This window comes from Buceros rhinoceros, unplaced genomic scaffold, assembly GCF_000710305.1.
Source record: "Buceros rhinoceros silvestris isolate BGI_N320 unplaced genomic scaffold, ASM71030v1 scaffold12603, whole genome shotgun sequence".
Lineage (NCBI taxonomy): Eukaryota > Metazoa > Chordata > Aves > Bucerotiformes > Bucerotidae > Buceros > Buceros rhinoceros.
In genome coordinates this window covers 66,368-87,248 of record NW_010405437.1, presented here as the reverse complement: position 1 = coordinate 87,248, position 20,881 = coordinate 66,368, and the positions used below count along the sequence as shown (strand labels likewise).

General features: G+C 43.6%; 1 protein-coding gene across 3 annotated transcripts in view; it reads right to left on the bottom strand.

Annotated features, from left to right (window-relative positions):
- Positions 1 to 3,974: 3,974 nt before the first annotated feature.
- The window catches only part of MEF2A (myocyte enhancer factor 2A), a 50,471-nt gene continuing 33,564 nt past the window's right edge, over positions 3,975 to 20,881 (bottom strand). For 2 of the 3 annotated variants that reach the window (XM_010133733.1, XM_010133732.1), the window contains exons 6-9: positions 15,678 to 15,868; positions 10,376 to 10,502; positions 5,786 to 5,912; positions 3,975 to 5,290 (exon numbers count right to left, since the gene is read on the bottom strand). In XM_010133733.1, coding sequence (XP_010132035.1) covers positions 4,909 to 5,290; positions 5,786 to 5,912; positions 10,376 to 10,502; positions 15,678 to 15,868 — 827 coding nt within the window. In that variant the 3' untranslated portion in view covers positions 3,975 to 4,908. Of the gene's footprint in view, positions 5,291 to 5,785; positions 5,913 to 10,375; positions 10,503 to 14,061; positions 14,086 to 15,677; positions 15,869 to 20,881 lie in introns of all 3 variants that reach the window. The other variant, XM_010133731.1, reaches the window with a different exon arrangement.

Sequence of the window (20,881 nt, the reverse complement as noted above, 5' to 3'; positions counted from 1 at the left end):
GGCGTCTTCTGCCAGAGCCCGTCCCCAGCGGATGCTGCAGCCACCGAGCCCTGCTGGGGCGTGAGACAGGCAAAGGCAGCTGCCTCGCGGTAGGTGCTGCTGAGCCTGGCCACCGTGGCAGAGCCTCACGGCAGGGGAACGTCCAAGGGGCTGTTCGGGGGGTTTTTTGTGGTTTTTTCCACAGCCTTAGTAGATGCTGTTGCCTACATCTCCATGAGTGCAGGTGAACATGGGCAAGGGCTGCAGTACAGCCTCACGTTGTGCAGCAGCTGCAAACTCCTCCTGGCCCAAGGCAGAGCTAACAGCATCTGCACGGAGGGAGCAGCGGGACTGGGGCTTCCCAGCAGCCTGAGGAACATGTCACCAAGCAAGCAGAGCCATGCGCTGGTGTAACAAGAACCTGTGTTTCCTGCAGCCAGCAAAAAAAGTGCTCAGGAAAGCATGAGGGAACCTAATTTTGTAAATGAGGACTCTAAAGTATCTTACAATGAAAAAAAAACCATGTATTTTTCTTCTGTGAAGGAAATATATCTCTCTTTGTTCTAGGGGGGCATTATTACATTTTTAAATAAAGCAAAATGAAATAAAAGCACAAGGGGAAACACCTGCCCCAGGTGGCTTGTCCTTTTTTTTGTCACCACAAGCAGAGTGGCTGTTGCATCGCTGAGCGCTGTCCTTAGGCAGAGGAGCACGTGCCGCACCTCCACCAACACTAGAGAGAGCACCAGGGTTGTTCTCGCTCAGATGTTTCACAGCCATCCCAGGGCTTGGGGTGCACCATCTCCTTACTGCTGGTTCCCCAAGGCAGAGCTCTGGCCACCGAGGCAGAGCAGGATGGGAGCAGTGCAGCTCTGCCCACAGCCACCGCACCAGCTTCCCGGCCCCGTCCGTCTGCCTGGGACACGGCAGCGAAAGGAGATGGCATTGTCTGGGGAGGGGCAGGAGGAAGGGACTCGCCCTCCGGTCACCAGCCTGAACTTACCCAGCTTTTTCGGCAAGTTTCTGCAAGCATTTCTTAACAAGGTTCTCACAGAGCACCAGTTCTTCGCTGGAATGTACTAACGAGCGGGTGTTAGCCCAGAGAGTCCACACGGGTTAGGGGCAGCACTGCTGCAGCTTAGAACCGGGACCGGAGGAGTGCTGGGACACCCGGAGAGGGAGCGAAGCTGCGCCACAGGACCCCGGCTCTGCAAACACGAGAGAGGCTGGAGTACACAGTAAAAGCCAGTATCTTTACTTTAGTGAATGCAGGATACAAATATTTTACAACAACCTCTAGCATTTTCTTAACCATTTGATAAAAAGTTCACTAGAATATTTATTGTATATTGAAGAAAAAACAACACATTCAGGGAAAAAAATTGAGATTAACTTATTTTTTTCTTAAAAGATTCGTCTCAAGGATGGCAACAAAGTCCAGCTTGTGCCGCCAAACGGCTTATCATCATTAAACCGTGAACAGCTTCTGTGTGAACTGTTGACTACAAACATTTAGCAAATACATAAATCTCTTTTAAAAAAGCCATTTTAAATATAGCAAAGCAGTGTTCTCTTGCACAGCAAAGTGAAGAAAGGTTCTACTAAGATTTAAATGTTTACATTGGTTAAGTCTCTCTTTCACATTCTGATTTAACTTCTTCCCACGGTCAATTGTTAGGAGTTGTTTTGTTCCTTATTTACTATGTATTTCTTGTGCGCACAGTAATTCGCAAGTTTCTGATGCGTTAGTGTCCTTTGAGGGAAAGGAAAGGCTAAAGCATTTCTCTGACGAATCCCTGATAACGTGTATTTTTAAACACTACGGTGAGAGCTGGAAGGCGGAGAGGTGATTTGTCACAATAGAAATAACAACTCTTCCACCCTTCGGGCTGGAATGGGTTCAGACAGGATTGGATCCACTTCCAGCTTCACTCAGGATAGTGAATTAAAAAAAGTACGTTTTACCTGTTGAAGTATCTGTGCTATGTCATCATCTCTTTTTTTTTATAAAACATTTTTACAGTCCCTAAAAAAGTATGTTCCAAAGTCAGTTTCTCGTTATTAAAAATCAGGATTCCCGTTTATTCAGCGGCAGGAGAGTCTCCCGCTGAGCCGGGAGGTCTGTGGAAAGACTCGCTCTGCCGAGTCCGTCGGAGGGGCCGGGGCAACACGTGAACAGTCCCGTGAGCGGTCCGTCAGAACCGACTGCTTGTGGGCGTGTTTGATTCATTGGTGCAATTTCAATACAAACTCTAACCCTTACGCAGCTTTTTTCTTTAAGAAAACAGCAGTAGCACTGTTTAAAAACCTGCATAGAAATAAAGACTATTGAGATACAGTCAGCAAAGCCATCTGATAAGGCACACAAGAAAATAGACAGTAAATGTGAATGCAGAACTCCCACTCGATGTACAGCAAAGTTCATAGATGTGCATAAATCACGAACAAACCACATCTCTGAGCAGCAAAGGTTCTCTGAAGTGGTAAGTGAATTCAGTCCCTCGGACACTGTCACCATTAGAGTCCCCCTTTCCTCCAGGCCTCTGTAAAGCAGTAGCTGAGGACAGCAGAGTCACTTCAGGGCTACGGGGCTGACACCAGCTCTACCGGGCACAAGGGCTGGGCTTTGGAAGCCGTCTGGGCTGGCTTTGTTCGTCCACCACGCGTTACAGTGAGCAGCCAGGAGAGAGCCAGACCCTTTGGATTTCCATTTCTCACACCTCTTAGGAACAGTATCAAGTAACTCTTTTCTAAATTACCAAAACCCCAGAAATTTAAAGCTCAAGCAAAAGTGTAATAGATATCAGGGATAACTTTGAAAGAGCTTGTGTAAGAAAAGAGCGCTGCAGGTTCTTCCCCACAACGAGAACTACCAGCTGTAGCTACTGCCATGTGCTCCCAGCGCTCCTGGACACCCACCAGGGCGCAGGGAGGCCCGGAGCTGGAAAGGGACCGGACCGCGACTGGGCAAGAACGCTCCCTCGCGCGGAGCGGCCCCACCAGACCCGGCTGGTGTAGAACCGTGCAGCCGGCGTTCGGCTCCCGAGACTCCCTGCTGCTCAAACCCGGCCCTGACCTCAGAAGCCTCGAGGTGCCGGGAGGGAGGAAGGACCCTGCCCTGCTGCCCTCCTCGCCCTGCCAGACACAGCCAGCCTGCGCCCGCCGGATCCCCCTGCCCAGCCCTCGGACAGAACAAAACCTTCTCCCAGGCAGGCCTGGCCTCACCAGGGCTTGGACTCCTGCCTCTTGTTTCAACAGCACGGTTAGTTCAGAGGCTGCAGCTTCACCCCAAACCACTTACCAACTTAAGAAACCTTTTGTGCTCATCTGATATGTGTTATTACCCTATCAGGAGAAATTAGGTCAAGTTTTTTCACTTTTTTTTTTTTTTTCCTCCTCAGAAGAGGCAGCTTTAACATGATGCCTTAAAATGTGTTGTAACAGATTTTTTTTTTTTATATTTATGCAGGATGAACTTAACACCGGGATTTTTTTTTTTGCCACTTTGCTATTTATATACATATATATAAAATGTATAATGAAGCTTAACCATACAGCACAGAGATTACAATTCAACGGCACACATTCACCACCAGTGAGGGGGACGACCCCTTTATACACCCTCTGAAAAATCTGGATAATAATATTAATAATAATTAAAATCCAAAGAAAGTACAGTATATTTAACAAAATAGTAAATATTAAACAGTGAATACTCTACTTAATAAGGACCTCGCCTTTTCTCAAGTCGGCGTCAATCCACAAAAATATACTTTGTAATCTGGTGAACGTACAATACAGCGGTACTTACACCAAAGGTGATAATAGATTTAGGATGCTATATACACAAAGAGTTTGGCTCAAATTTAAATTTACATATAAGTGTTCATGGCTTTTTTTTCCCCCAAGGTTCCGCCTGCAAGTTTTTCCTTTTCATCTTTGAAAGCAAAAACTAGAAAGTCAAAATAAGATAAAACTATACTCTACAAAAAAGCTACAACATACAGCTTTGGCTTATATAAATAATTCATAGCAGAATGTGTTCAAAAGTACTGTATATAACTTTATATATAGTCTTCAATTCATTAGGGTATTGTTTTCTTTAATATAAAATATACATGAGCTAAAATCCGTTTCTATATTTTTCAAAGGTATGAACGTAAAAACAAATTTGTCAAACATATTCCAATCATAACTTAATATATTAATTTTATTTTGTTAATGTTCTATTTTCTAGGCTAATATTTTCTGAATATTTCATGCGAGTTCTCTATGTCTCTCTCTCACTCATTAAAAAAAAAATCACTTCTTTGACCCAATACACTATGTTTGTTTTTTTTTTTGCACGTGCAAAACAGGGTTTTTGTTTTTATTTCTTATAGCGTCAGCCCTTCTCCATGCACCCTCTGCGACAGAGACCCATGCCAGGCTGGGTAATAGAAAGGACAGTCTATGTACAGTATTGCTTTCCTCTTCCTGCTGCTCTACTGCTCTGCTGCTACAAAGCATTATCTTAACTACGAGTAACCATACAGCTGAAGTACACACACGGGGACGTTACTACAGGCGAGCCCTCCTGCCTCCGGCAACCTAGTGTGGAAGGGTTCTAATGCGGGTACAACGTTTCTTTGCAAAACAGGTTATATCGTTAAAACAACAAGTCCAGGGAAGTGCCAGACTAGATCAAGACCTACGGGATTGTTCTGTTACGTTTTACCAGGGGACATCTGCAGCTATACAAGAAGTTTGTCGTAAGTGCCTGATGATTTTGTGTATGCTACACACACGAGCACATATATATGCATGTGGAGATATATATATGCATGTATGTATATACATATAAATATACTTATGTCCTTATTTATAAATTTAGATATGTCAGGACAGTTCACTTTGAGAACACAAAACTGAAGAGGCAACACCGCACGTTTATGTCACCCATGTGTCCATCCTCATCCGTTTTACCGAGGGGCTCTCCCGGTCCTCTGAATTCGGTGGCCTCCCCAGCACCACAGGGGAATGGAAATCGCTCCGCGGGTCTTCCCGATCGCTGCCGTCGTAGGAGCTGCTGGAGCTGCTCAGGCTGTCGACAGGAGAGCGACCCAGTTCCTGCCGCGACTGCTGCTGCTGCTGCTGCTGGGGTTGGGGCGGGGGCTGCGGCTGCTGCTGGGGTTGGGGCTGCGGCTGCTGCTGCGGGAACCCAGAGGGAGTTACACGGTCCCGGGGAGGTGAAATTGGTTCAGATTTTATGTTGATGTTTTGGTTGGTATTAATGGATAAATTGGAACCCTGAGATAGCTGGCTGCCAGTACTGGGAAAAAGAAAACCAAAAGGCAGAAATAAGAAAACACGAAAAAGGAAAAGAAGTGACAGTTCATGTGTCTAGGTGATGGTGTGGCCCTGTGGTTCTGCTCCCTCAAAATGAGTATGTAAATAAATGCAACTTGCTGAGGTGAAGAAGCAAAGCTGAAAAAAGCGTTAATTAAAGGTCTGAACACATTTCTAGGAGTTAAAACCCGACAGAAACATTCCCTATTTCCAAACATTTCAGTTCATCTCACAGGTGACTCGGGCCTAAGAAGCTGGGCTGGCCAGGACACTGACTGACAACGGAACACGAGTGTCCCTGCAGCCCGGGCACACACCTGAAAGGCAACACGCCTCCACCAGCGGGCAAGAAGTTAAACCAGCTTTGTGCTCAGTAGTCCCCAGCGCAGCTTATTCAGCTCAAAGCGGGAGGAGCTCCCGACGGGCACAGCGCTGCGAGGTATCAGAGGTACTTACCCGAGGTAGGGGAGGTACTTACACGAGAGAGCTGAGGGCTGCGGGGCCGAGGTGGTGCTGCTGCCAGGCAGACACCTGCCCCAAGGACAGCATTCCGGGGGAGTTAAAGCCCTGCAGGGCAGACAGGTCTGCGCTAGTCAGGGAGTAATCTAGGAGGGGAAAACAAACAAACAGAGAGGGGTTCAGAGGTGTGTATACACGGACACATCCGTGCGAGCACACCAGGATGTCTGCGGTACACAAACGTAAAGGCTTTCTGCCCAGAACACAGGCACATGACCCAAAGGGGTCCAAACCTGAGACCTTTGCGGGCTGGGAGCAGCCTCCCAGCCTCAGAAGGCGCTTCACAGCACATGCACATAAGCCTCCAAAAGACAACCGTTTTTGTATTCTGCTTTCAATCCCTGTAAGCTGCTGTCTCCTACGGCTTCTTCTAGACCCACGGGACAACAGATTTATGCATTTTTTATGTGTGTGCATCTTTGCAGGAAGACAAGTATTTGCATTTGTAGATTTCTGTCTACGTGGAAACTTCAAAATGAAACCAAAAGGGCAGAACACACACAGGTCGTGCGAAAGGAGCGGTCTTTCTTGCACTGAGTTCACTAAAGACTCTGGTTCAGCTCCCGGAGGAGCAGCAGCAAAGACACGACACTCCCTGTGTGCAGTCCCACTGGAACCCAGCACCTCCTCCCTCTCCCCACCACAGCATCACTCATGACTTTAGAGCTGGTTAAAGTCTCAACTCTATCAATTGAACCGAAGAAATCTCATTCTTTAGAGCGAAATACACAATTATGTAGAAATACAGCTTGAACGGGGAACAGAGCACACCCTCCTGCGAAGCAGCAGCCACCAGCTGGCTGTCAGTGCTGGCCAGGCTGCAATGCAGAGACAGTTCTCACCTCCTTCACAGGGGTGAAGTTGTTTTCACTTTATCATTCACACCTTTCTTTCACGTTTTAAAACAAAGCACAAACACTTCTCTGCTTTTAATTGTTTTGTAATCGAGCTTCTATAAATAGTTTCTAGTCTCTTGAGAAGGTGACAAAACGCGGGCAGCCGAACTTACTTTATCCTGCCAGCAGATGAACCAAAAGTTCTGAGTTAGGGTTTAGTTTGGTTTCTATTGTTGGGGTTTTGGTTTTTCTTTTAGTGCTGTCCTAAAATGACACCACCGCTATCATTTGTCTCGCTTGAGATGAGCTTCCTTGAACAATCTCCCCATCACCATCCACCAACTTGTTTGCAGTGGACAGCTCAGTTTCCCCTTCAGCAGCCAGCAGAGGAAGGAGAGCCCCGTGCCAGCAGGGTACTGGGCCATTCCGAGATGCTCACACATCACAGCAGCAATCTCCCAGAAAAATCCCAGCTGTACCCCGGCAGGTGAAGCTACCAAAGGGGCCTTCCTGTTTCATTTCTTCCCTTCTCAGCTGACATTTCTATAGGGACTCTGAAGAAGCCTCACCAGTATTTCTGCCCAGGTTCAGAAAGGTTCTTGACAAGCTGAGCTGAAGCCCTTTTGCCAGACTAATCTAAAACGATACATAAAAACCCCAGCCCCCCAGTGACTAGCGCACGCACTTGACCTTCAAATCAGCCAGACCCGCGACATCCTGCAAGTGCAGTAAATGTACACAGGAGCCAGATGAGCTGCTCTGTGCCAGTGGCATTTCTGCAGAGCAGACCTGAAGAAAAAGTTGATAGGAATTCGGTTTCCATGTGTTTTTTTCTTTGCAGTTACAGCTTTCATGATAATGGACCATTAACTCGTGGCACTTCAGGCAGAACGCATCTGATGACAGGGGTTTGAAGAGATACTTTTCTAAAGAACATGCGTCACTGCACAGCAACCATTTCCCTGCACACTCCTGTTCCTGCCAGCAGCACAGGCAGGACACCAACCTCTGTACAAAAAAATAAAAAGTCATACAGACCAAGAGAGCCTTCGATGTGCTGGAAACTGCTGCTGTGTTTCACCCAGCCACAGCGTGCCACTGAAGTCTGTGTCTGTGCAGAATCACCAGCTTGGAGCCAGCAGCGTCATTTATGGCTAGATATGCTCTGCTCAAGTCTAAGTTACTACTTAACTGATCTCTGTGGAGTTTGAAATTGGTTTTTTTTAATGCCTGGACTGCTTTAGAACCAGCATCTCGTTCTGTTCTGGCCCTTCTGCAGGAAAATACTTCTCCAGCAAAATTAATTATATAAAACATGTGTGCCAAACTGATAGCTAATGTTTTAATTTAGGCGCTAAGAGCTGAATCTGAACCTTTCCAGCCCTGAAAAACCCCTATCCATCCACAAAAACAATTCGGGTATCTGAACTTTATCTTAGTCCTTGAGCTGCAAAATTGAGATTGCTGCCTAAGTGGTGCCTACCCTGAGAATGACAATTTGGTTTCAACAACAAATTTCTTTTTGCAAATCCCCTGAAAGGCTCATTCTAATAGAAACAATTTTGACGTGTCTGAAAAACACTAAAAGCTTTTCAGAAATTACTACATTATCAAAGGAAATGGGCTGGGTTTTAAAATCACATCCTGGCAGCAGCAGCACTTGTCCACTGTGTGTAACACCAGTTTCAATCGTCTCTGCTGCTGCCCGAGATGCCAGCTACCGCCCCTCTCCTCTCTTTGGTGGTTTAGCCTGTTTGAGCCGTGGCTCGGGGGTTACTGGGGACGAGGGACGTGCACAACACTGCTTCCTGGAACAACGTCAGAGGCGGGAGAGAACGCAGGGATTTGTTAGCTGACAGGGACAACACAACGTGCATCTTCTGAGCAGGGACCAGAACTACTTACACATCCCTTAAATGTAATATATAAACACTCCTGGTGGCAAATACCAAACCAAGATCTGGATGTCCAGCAAATTCATACTTGAGCTTATAACCCAAACCAAGTTACCAGGCACAATCCTTCACTCTCCGTTTCACTGCAGCTGCGGCCCCGTCTTCCCCTCCAGTCATTTCCTTAGACTTGAACCCCCCTCAAGGTATCTGCATAAATGTTCAAGAACTTAGTTGAGTGCTCCCGCAGGATAAAGATTTCCTGTTGCTGGTGACTCAGCGGTCCCTCTCAAAACGCAGCCTCAGGTGTGCTGCTAAGGGGGCAGCGCCCCTCGGGCAAACCGGGGCAGACAGCGGCTGCGGGGCAGTAAACGGCAGCTCATGAGCAGTTAATGCAAAGAGATGCAAGTACAAAAAGAGGCGAGTTGTTCGGCTGGAAGGTGGCTGCAAGTCTGAACTACACTGTCGTGAAGCCTTTCAAAGCTAAAACAGGGAGAAAAAAAAGTATAAAATACCATCTTTCTAGGGGGGAATGACGATGAACGGCTGGCTGCTCTATCTGTTCCGTCCTCCAACATGACTCCTTCCAGACAACAACGGTTACAAACCCTTTGTATCGCTCAGGTTTGGGCCATTTTCTACAAACCTTGAGATGTTTTTTTTTTGATTGGTTCTGCCCTTTGCACACCACTAAGAACATCACGGGACTGATGACAGACCAGCGCAGCATTTTTTACCCTTTCTTAAATATTTTATCACGGAGGCGCCACCAGCGTTGCTGATGGGCTCAGCTTTGGGCAGCAGCAGGTCCATTCTGAAGCAGCTGAATGCAACGCTCCCTTTGACATTGGGGCGGGTTTTTTTTTTTTTTTTATTTAACAAATTATAGCACTTACATTTTAATGTCTGAACTAGACTCCAAAGAACAGCCAAGTCGGGAATTATTTCCTTTGTTTTCCTTTTTAGATTTAGCCTATAGATATTTTAACCCTGACTTAAGGAATTTCTGGGCACTGATCTGCCATGCAGTTTCTCTACAGGTGCATTTGAAAATTAAACTGTGCATCGCAGATCAACAGTAATCAGCTGGGCGCCATCAGAGCTGCCCCCTTTCGAGGGAATGATTACAAAAATTCCTTCACTGATTGCACACAGGGTCTGGAACACAGAAAGAACCTTCGGATCGAAGTCAAAATGATCTCTATTGGTATGGCAAGAAAGCAAGAAGCACCACATCATGAACTACCTTCCGAAGTGGGAAACCAGTGACCACCTGCGTTACCCAATTCCTTGCATCACGCACATCACGGAGAAAAAGTAGTTTCAAGGTCTTTCTCAACAATGGTGAAACACTGGCCACGCCTTCCCGTGAGTCCCACCTTGCTCTCGATAAAGCTGAAGAGGAGAAGGCTCTCCCTGGGCTTTTTTGCGAATCGAGAGCCCTGGCAGAACCCCTCCCGCCGCTGGGGCTGGAAGGGCAGAGGAGAAGGGACAGCGTGCTCTGGAGCATCAGCCACTGCTGAAGCGTGAGGCCTCCCAGCTCGGACGGCCAGCACGAACGCCGCTGCTGTAAGCCACGCGCTTCATCGTGTGTCTGTTCAGCTGCGAGCAGCCCGACTGACTGAAAGCTGCTGCCTGATGGAAGTCTCAACATTTACACATTTTCCAAGCTAAAGGCTCATTTTTGATGAATAAGAGCCTTCATTTGAACTGAATAGGAAAATAAAGTGAAGTGTCACAGAAATGCAAATTTTCTGGGCTTATGAATCACAAAAGCCGTGAACATCTGACAAAGGAAGCCCCTCATGAAACAAAGCTTACCAGTGTTGTAGGCAGTAGGCATGGCCGAGTACACCAGTCCCTGCGGAGGCAAGCTGGGAGTTGTCACCGACACCACAGGGGTAGCAAGAGGCTGTGTAGACTGAGAACTACTTATCCTTTGGGTATTCTATAAGTGATTAAAAACAACAACACGTTGTAGGATACCGGTTAGAACAATGGAGAATCAAGTGCTAATACAAAACCAGCATTCAATTAAAATGTGCTTCTTGGCTCCATTTTTTAGTTACGGATACATCCCTTTCGTCAGGATAGATTTTCTCAACAAGAGAAAACATCTCAAGACAACCAACACGATCTGGGCAATCTGAAATGAAACATTAATTAAGACTCACTGGTCAGCTTCCTGCGCATGCAGAGTTCAAGGATGTTAAGAGTTGTAGGACATGAAAATAAATGTGATTTCTTAGGGATACAGACAACAATTCCCAGAAGTTCTTAAGTGATTTAAGAGGTTTTAGTCTGATTTTTAAAAGGGTTTTAGCACAGATGGTGAGGTGCAGTTCCACCAGAAAATACGCTTCCCACTTGTTTACCCAATTTTCAAGATTTTGGCTGCCAGTTTTGACACTGTGCTGACTACACCTGTCCTGAAAGGAACACAGAGATCTACATGTGAGCTGGTAAGTGATAAAATAATTTTGCTGTTCCCATGGCTCCTGAAACTGAGGGAGCACTTGTTACACCGCAGACGTGCTTCAAAGCAAGCAGTATTTGAGTTCACACAGAGCAGCTGTGCGCCTTTTTTTTTTTTAACAGGAAAAACAGCTGAACTGGATTGTCTCAGATTATCTAACTGGGGGCACAAGGTGGCTTTTCTTAACAGACTTTCCTTCCCCAAAATGAACACCTGTAGCAAACAGGTCCCTCAGCTCGGGCTCTTGAACCACCTCTGCTGTTCAGAACCCCCTGGATCAGGCTCTGTGGTGAACACGACCAGACAGCAAAGCTGCGCCGTCACGGAACACACTGCTCTTCACGGAGACAGCTTTACACCGTGCTTCAAAAGGTGCAGTTCAACACCATTTAGCCAAGAACAGGAAATGCTACTTTTTTTTTGTTGTTTTTAAACCACAGTAGCTTAGTTTTAGCTACAAAAGTCTTAGAAATACCAGGAGGAGGAGAAGTCTCCACACCCTGTATTTCTGCATGCTTACAGAACCGTTCCCCATTCAGGGAGCTGGATTGCAAGCTTCTGTCTAGCCCTGAAAAAATATTTGCTACAAATGGAGAAGTTTTTCATCTCTCTGCTAGAGTTTCATTTCCTAACTTTAAAAATTGACCCTACTAGTTCTCCCTTATTTCAGACAGGTATTTCAGTATCTGCAGCACTTAATTTTTCCTCCACTCCGATGCTGAGCGAGCGAGGCCTATGAAAAATGCATGGTTCCCTTTATAATAACGGGATGAGGAGGTACAGAAACAGGGCTGTCATCAATTTTAAGCTTAAACTCGTGAAGATGAATTGAGGGTTATCAATCCTTGCCTTGTACCTTTCCAAGTTAAAGAAAAAAGCACCCCACAGCTGCCCTACTAAAACTGGCCACAACCCTCCAGTGGCTCCCAGCTTCTGCTCCCCGTTTTGTCTGGCTGCTGCTGGGAGCCCCCCTTCCCACCTCCAAAGAATCTGGTGGCTCACTGGAATTTGTTCAGCAGATGTGTCCACCCTGCTTCAGACTGCAGACTTCTACATCCCAGAGAACGTCCCACTGATTTCCTGTGAAATTACCCCGTTAAATCACTTAGGTACTTCTGAAAACCTCCACTAGGCCGAGTTTATCTGGCACAAAGATACGGTATTAGAGCAGATTTTGTGTGTCTGTCAGGAATTGACCTTTTTCCAAAGCTTTCTTGGATGGCAGCCTATAAAGTTGGGATCACTGTATAATGGAAAAGTTAAGAGGAGTATACTGGGAAACAATCCAGACCAAAGGATTTCCCCATGGGATTTTTGTTTTCTGAGTGGCTAATAAAGGTGGTTTTCTGAGGTAATTTATTTCTGAATACAATTCCTGAACACTGAGCCATACAAAGACACCAAGAAATATTTAGATGTGTCAAATATTTGCTGTACTCGGAGAGTCACGACAAATGTCAGGATTCTTTTTCTTTGAACTAGTGCAAATGATAGCACTAACAGGAAAAATTCAATACCTCTGCTTCATGCTATGCTACCGTTCGTATCTGGTTTTCATATTCCGTGCTCAGTTCCAACCACACAGAAGGAACATTCACAGCCATGAGCTGGAACTGCTTTCTAGCACTGGAATTAGCATCAGAAATCAGCGTCACACAGGAGGGAAACTGCAGGTGTGCTTCATATGGCTTCTCCCCATCCGAGGAAGACACTGCTGCAGTCTTTATGGGAGCTCTCCTCCCCCAGCGGAGGAGCCCGGTGCTGAGGACCACTAGAGGGCCCACGCTCCCCGCACCATCCAGAACCCCCCAGCTGCTCTGGCTGGCGCTGCTTTTCGCAGGCAGGAATACCTTAATTCAAGGGCTTCTGCATTAATTCCAATGGCAACGATATTTTGATTAAGTGTTTTTAGGCTGAATTAGAGTTTTATTTCTTGCCCTGGAAACCAGACACATCTCTCTAAAGGTGAGAAGAACATGCACGACAGCTGTTCCACTGCTCGGTTAGCAAGTCATTCCAATAAACCTTAAAAACTTCAATACCGACTTCGAAGATTCGTTTCCCCTTACTTTTGTAAATCTATTGCTGATGTTTAGGGTAAAAAACCAACCAAGAGCATGCATTCATCAAGGACTTTCTCTAAATCACTACATTTTCCATGCTTTCATGCAATTAGAGCCTCACGTTAGCAACAGGTCCATGTTCAACACCAAATCAGGGGACGTAATAGGCAGATTTCTCTGCGCATCTTGACCACTGCACCCCAATGCAGCATCTTCTGCACAGTTGGTGCTACAGCAGCTAAACAATCTGAGAACTGCTCTAAAAATAAGTTCTGAATTATTTTAGCCTTGCGTTATTTTCCAGATAGAATGCCAAATGATAAAACCGTTTGGAAAAAATAGAAAAAACACAAATCCCCAGAGTTTCCTTTCAAAAACAGAGTATCTTTCCAGTGGAAAAAAGGTAGAATTATTCATTTGCAATTCTCTATTCCTTTTGGTAAACAGGGAACACCCCTGTGGTTTGATAATCTCATGCAGGATGAAATAATTCTAACCTCAAAGAGGTGACCTCACCAGCAATGATGTAATCTCCTCGAAAATAAGAGAAGTAACACAGGGCTTGTGTTACAATCTGAAGAACTTCATGAGTGAAGCCAGTTTCTAAAAATATTCCAGTAATTTTGGGGATGATAAGTGGTTATTTATACTTTACATAGAATAGTAAATACCCCATACACATGGACAGTTACTCTTAAGGCTCTTTTCCAATGTTCCCTCCAAGAAAAACAGAAATATTTTCAGGAAAAAAAAAATATATAAGTTTACAAATGGAAAGTGCCAGACTTTGGATGTGTTTTCAACTTGAATTGGTTGGGTTTTGAGTTTGATAAGACAAATGTATTTTTGTCTGCTACCAAGGGAACACTGGAATTATTTAAAAGGTGTAATGAAACTACAGTTAAAAAGCTGTAGTAAGAGACGTTCAGCATTTTGCTCTCTCTCATCAAACAGTAGCCCAAACTCACCAACTCCAATTCATCCTCCTCCGACTGTACACAGCAAACAAGAGGGATAACACAGTTACTAAAAATAGCATCATTTTCAAAAATGAAAGAAAAAGTCACGTTTGTGCTTCAGGATTTTCATTTAGGTAATAATGCGAATTCGCCCCCTGGTTCTGTAAATAATACTATCAGGAAGTATATTATTTTACATAATTCCAGTCAATTAGAAAATACTGTACTGAAAGAACACGTTTGGTAAAAGTAGTGCAGGAAGAGCTTCGTAAAAACAAGGACGCAGCTACACACTGATGACATGTAGAAATGGAGCATGGCAATTTGACTAGACTGATCCCATAAATATCCAGCTCAGTGACAAAATACTTTTCACTCACAACATCATACCATTCCAGTATCTCTAACTCTGAAATGTCTTTCCAATCTCCTCAAAAAGACAGACAAAACAAACCGAGTATCACGTTGTTCTGAACAACAGAACAGTAAATAGGGAAATAGGTACTAGAAGAACTGCATTAAAAAGATCCTCCTCTTGTATCCATTTCTAATTAAAAGTATAATTTTCACTTCAATAACCAGCCAGTGTATCTCCTATGTCTTATACACCTCAGAATTCCTAGAAAAACCTAAAGTTCAGAAATCCTTACTCTGAGGATAATTACAGCTTTTGATACTTGGATTAATTTGGTATTATTCATCCTGAATGCCAGTAACAAGTGTAAGCACTTGTGGTATCTTAAGAACAAGTAAGAATGACACAGGGAGTACTTGCATTGTTTATAACCTGCTGCTCCTGGTTGTGGTTCATTCTTCCACACTCAGAAAGCAGCAAATGTACACACGGATGTTTAACATTTCTGCGTGACAGTGGAAGACTAAGACCAAAGAATCTGGCCAACCAAATTAAAGGAAAACCAGAGTACCTCTTCCTGAAAGACCTGTTCTGGCCTCAACACTGCGGTTGCCTCATGCCTGACACGAAGCTTGTGTGCTATTCCAAACCTAGACTGAACAAACATTACTACCAACATGCCAAACTGCACAGTAGCGTTGAAAAACAGGCGAAGAGGGGCTGAGCCTGATCCTCATTACTCTGTTATGCCTTCACTGAAGACATGACATCCACCAGAGGACATACAAGGTCGCGTTCCAGCGCACCACATCAAATAAGCGCTTCTCTCAGACCGTCATTACTATTGAAGCTCCATTTTACAGCCCGCAACCATTACATCCCAGGAAACACAGGTACAAAGTGTGCTTTAGGGCATGTTAATACAGTTCACATCACCAATAAAACCAGCCATTCCTCCACAGAACAATGCATAGCCCTTTTTAAAACCCACATCCTCCAGACCAACAAAGTCAGTGAGAAGTCAAATCAAAACAAATCCCAGTCTGTGTCTCTAGGATTGCTCTCTAACTGCATTCAGGTCAGACTGCTATTTTACAGCTAAAAAAAACACCTGAGATTGACCTTCTCTCAAGTTATAACTTTGATTTCCATTAGCAACATTTCAGAACACAAACACCTTTCTATTACTCCAACCTATGGTAAGCAGATGAGATAGTTCCTCCCTGTGCACGTGGACAGAGCCAGTCACAGAACAAATGTTTTAACTTACCAATGGTGGCATCATACCCTTGCTGGAGGGTGGGATGACAACACGGAGGTCGGGCTTGCGATTGTTCATTCCAAGATTACCTCCTCCAGGTGGAGGTGGAGACTTTGTAGGCATGACTTTGCCTAAGCCATTGCCACCACCAGTAGTTCCAAGCAGACTTGGCGAAGCTCGAGAATTCACAAAGCCATTTCCTGGAAGAGGAAAAATAAATGCACCCTAAGACAGAAGAGAAGCCGCAACATAAAATTTTGGTGCACATGTATGACTTATGCAATATTTCTTTTGTAAATCTTCCAATAACAAACTTCTCACAAGAGGCACAGCATTGAATAATTGACGAACAAGACCACTCTCACCAGAAGATCGATATGTGAAGGTAATACCACTTCAAGGGCACACTGTGACAGCTTAAATGCTGAGAAGAGGATATTGTCTAAGAACTATTTCTAATAACATCTGTTGTGTTTATTTTGCCCTTTGAAGATCCTCCAGGCTGAGCCTGCAAAAAAGTGTGTGCTTTTGCACAACCCCACCTCATCCCCACTCCCACAGAACATGAACCATACCGATCTGTTCCCTGTGAGAATAAAAATCAGCTCTTAGAGTCTCTATTTCTAGATCATCTTCAAGATCCACAGGACTCCAGTATCTCTTCTCTAATAAAATTAACTGCAGTCTCAAAAATATATATTCTCTGATTATTAGCTACAGCAAAGGGAACAAATCCTTTCCCTTCATCCCAAGGTCTGGACACAGATACACATGCCATTTATACCCACTGATTTATTTTACGCAGGTTGTACTCCCCATACTCATTTTTTCAAAGCAGAATGAGACAAGCCAAAGCCTACAGGTCCTGCTTTCAGCCCTGAGATCTCCAAAAGCTGAATACTCAAGATACAGCCCTTAGCTTACACTCAACACAGAGCAGAAGAGAGACAGTAAAACTCTAAGTGGCTGGTATTCCATTTTCCTGTATTGACAAAAGCACCAACCACCTTAACCAAAATATATTTCTCATTAAAAAATGTAAAGCCACATGCCAATGATTTTATCCTATTTATAGCACCGATTCCCAAAATACACACACCTTATTCAGCTGCAAGAGAAAAAAGTTGTCAAGCAAGGAGAATTTTGCAACAGGGGACCCTACAGTTCACACTACAGAACTTGTGTGTGTGTGTATAAATAAACACAATTCATAGGAATATTATGTTTATCCTAACGTTGCCGTTCTGAAAGCAGCCTTTATAGTCACAATTCAGGGAAAAGACTAACACAAAGTCCACTGTGTGGGAAATGCCTTTCTAATAGCCCCTAGTGCCATACTGGCAGGAATTTGGTATTATCATTCTCATTTGAATAGGCCCCTATACCCAATCCAATTTTATTACATTAAGTACATATTAATCTAAATGCAATTAAAATAAGAGAGTTGTCAGTGTCACATTCTACCTTCTTTAGCATAATTTTTCATGCCTCTAAAAGCTTAGCAAGAATGAAGGACAGTAACATCTATCAGTAACAGCACGATGCTTCATGAAGGCAACGGGTCCTGCTGCGACACTCAGCTTGAGAACCTAGCTGTGAATGCACCAGGATGCTCAGGAGGGAGAGGGAGCCTCCTCCGTGACTCCTGAGCCTCGCTCCAGGATGGGAGAAATGCCAAACACAATCCTCACCTTTTCCCTGTCCACCATAAATGAAACCCTACATATCGTTTTATCAATTTAAAAATGGAAAAAGCAAAGAGTAATGTAAGAATTACCAAACTCTTGTGCTGACCTTAAGATACTCATTTAATGAGTTTTATAATGGTCTTTTGGAAACAGAGTTATTGCTGAATATTTTTAAAGAATAAAATTATAAGAAGGTAGAATTTACTGGAACCACAGTATTCTTTGTTCACAAATGGATAGCAGTAAATTCACGACTTTAAACCCAGGATTTCAAATCCCAGGTTTACTTTCTTTGTGGATTTCCTACCGTGCCAAAAGCCTGGCCATACATGGACGGTCTGATGGGTCCCTGGAGTTTTTCAAGGTTAACAGAGCAAGGAGGAGTTATTCTAATTTAGTACTTTCCTGAAGCATTGTGAGAGGTATGGGAATACACGTTCTGAGAATTCCACCATTTAAACTCAGAAGCTATGGGGAAAAGAAGGAACATAGAAAGCTTTCTCTTCTTTCAGCTGTCTATGTCAGCATTCTTCCTTCTGTATTAAAAACCACAGCAAAAACGCCTTTAGTGATTAAAGCATCTGCATTACCCAGCAGAATTTATTGGAATACTTCTATGTTAGTGATAAAATTCAGTCAAAGTAGATGAAATGTTGGGCTGGAGCAGAGCATAGATACTAGAGCTAAATATACTCTTGACTGCTAGGAGAAAGCGAGCCACAGCTACACCACACAGGAAAACCAAGCAGCCAAAAAAGAGAAATTAAGTTCTGTGCTACTCGTAAGGGTCCTGAAACAGAGACAGTTTTCATAGAATCATGGTTTTGTTAAATATGGTTAGGCATCAATCCCTATCCATTACAGATGAGTGCAAACACTAGTTACAGACAGCCTACGTAGCATCAGCCTGCAAGAGAAATCTTGCACAAAGGACAGAGTAAAAACAAAATGGACTTGGAAACAGAGACGACGGAGGAAAAATTAGAAAACACCATCATTTTCACTAAATTCTATCTAAAGAAATATTATGTTATCTTCCACTTTCCGCATAAATGCCAGAACATTTAAAGAACTTACTGTTACAAAAAAGTAAAGTCTGGGCTTCAATCTAACAATAAATAGCATTTTATTACTCCCTGGGCTGTCAGTGTTACCTTTGATATGCTAAAGCAGCGGTGTTGGGAGTTGAATTTAAACTCCAGAACAATAACGCTCTGTATAAACAATGGAGGTCTGTACAGCTTTTCAGTCTATCCTATGATACCATTTCCTGTCCTCTGTTTGCAAGTATTTCGGTAGCTCGTGTGTTAAATCTGGACAGTGTCTTTCTTCCACACCCAATACAGTCATTTCCTGCAGCCCGGATTACAAGGCTCTGCCAATCCTGCAGAAATATTTCATGCTTTTAGTGGTGCTGTCAAAAACAACAAACTCCTTGCCATTGCCCTCCCTGTGCAATATCATTCAGCAGCAGGACACAGTCAAAGCATTTGTTCTGACTAAAGGCTGTGCATTTCTTAAAATGAGTGTTTAGAAAAAACAGATCAAGAGCAGGAGAAACAAAAAAAGCCCTAAGTGGGCAATACTGTGGGTACTAACCCAACAGCAGCCCTTCGTTACAAATAGCGAGCACTGAACATTCAGCAAACACTGGAGTATCTACATTGATTATTTGAAGAATCACATGCTGGGGCTGCAATAAGTCTGTAGAATATTCATTTTTAATAGGAAACTTAAAGCCTTTTTTCCTGTTAATAATCTAATAAGAAAATCAAATTACAGGCTAAGAGAGAAAGGATAACTAAGAGCATGATATTTCTTAGAGTAAGGTCAGGAGCCAGAAAAAGATAATGATTACAGGATGATGCAAGCATACGGCAGTTTGCCAAACCGAGGCTTTAATAACCCCAGAAATTCTACTTACGGTTTTGTATAACACAGAAATTGTAGCTACCCTACCCACTATAGATCTTCCTAAAGACGACTGCTTTAAAAAAAACCCCAGTATCAAACTGAAAACAGAATATAACACACTCTGCAAGTTTAAAGTAAGACTAGTGTTTTTACTTCTGTTGGAGGAGTTTTATTTAATTCTTTAAAACTGCCTATGAAAGCGTGTTCGAAATACTTCTTGGGAAAGCAGACACCAGTGCAAAGATAACCTCCCAATTATATGAATCATAATTTAATTAGATTGGATGATAACAAACACTGCCAATGCACATTAGCCCTCTTGTTTAGTCAGAAAATGTTTATTTTTCAAGTAATTTCTTTTCTGAAGCTAAATGTTACACTCCACCCATTTTAACAACTGTATATTCTGCCTTCAGAAACGTAATACAGTTTAATCTCATTTACTGTCCTGCAGCCCAAGACGTAGCATTCAATTACATGAGCCAGACTCATATTTCACTACCTAAATCACATCAGCTGAAACAATGAGCACACGTGGCTGGAAAGTACTTCATGTGCTTATTATTACTCAAGGAATAAATTATAGTCATTGATGCCATTAATCTTTTTTTGTGGTTCACCTTTGCAGAAACTGAACAGTTAAACACAATTTTGGAAAATAATTGTGGGCAAACAGCTAAGCAATATAAGATTAAGTAAAAAGAAGAATGGTAGTAAATGAATATTTATGCCCCAAATGACATCATACAACCTGACAAATGTCACATAATTAGAAGTAAACTGAAAATTATGTTTGCAATAAGCCATCAATTCACTATGCATCTAGAAGACCAGATAAAATCTATTGAAGAAAAATTTCTACATGTAGGACCTTGGAGGGGGGGAAGGGGAGAATATTTCAAGTAAATACAACAATAGCATTTCTATGTGCATTGACAGCAAAGGAAAAGGGTTTCCTTCTAGCCAAGGAAAGAGGTTCAGCTTGCACACTGTAAAACAGCTGGTCTGCACTCTGCTTTCAGCACTCTTTTTCCCTTGAGGAGAGCTTGGAAGCTCTAAGAGTAAATAGTTCTCAGTGTTCTTCAGGGATCCTTCAACTTCTTCCATGAGAAGGGTAAAACAGTGACTGCATTTACCTGTGCAATCTTAGAGCAAAACATTATGCCAATACTATTGACACTGTAGAGGAAGAACCTTTGACCAGTACAGCTGGCATCTGTGGAACATGTATTCTTAAGTTCTTGTATTCTCTTTCAATACAAGCTAGGAAGGGAGGAACTCTGCCTAGCGAGAGACTACCTGTGGCAGTCACTACCTGTCACCCTGAAGAGGAAGTACAGCAGATTAGAAATACCACCAGGAACGGATAACCTTAAGTGGGAATAAGCACAAGGTTTACATCTGCATACCTAAGGTGGCTGGCTCCAAGAACAGCGCCAAGCTTTTTAGCTGATGGAGATGATACAGGCTGGTGAGTTCGCGAGAGAAGCAAGACTGTTTTCTTACGAAAGAGGCTGACAGCATCAATCCAGTTTCAAGCAAAATTCCTGCAAGGGGTGTGTTTTTCCAGAGTCATCTGGATTCTTCTCGCTGGGGTGTCCCGCATTTAAC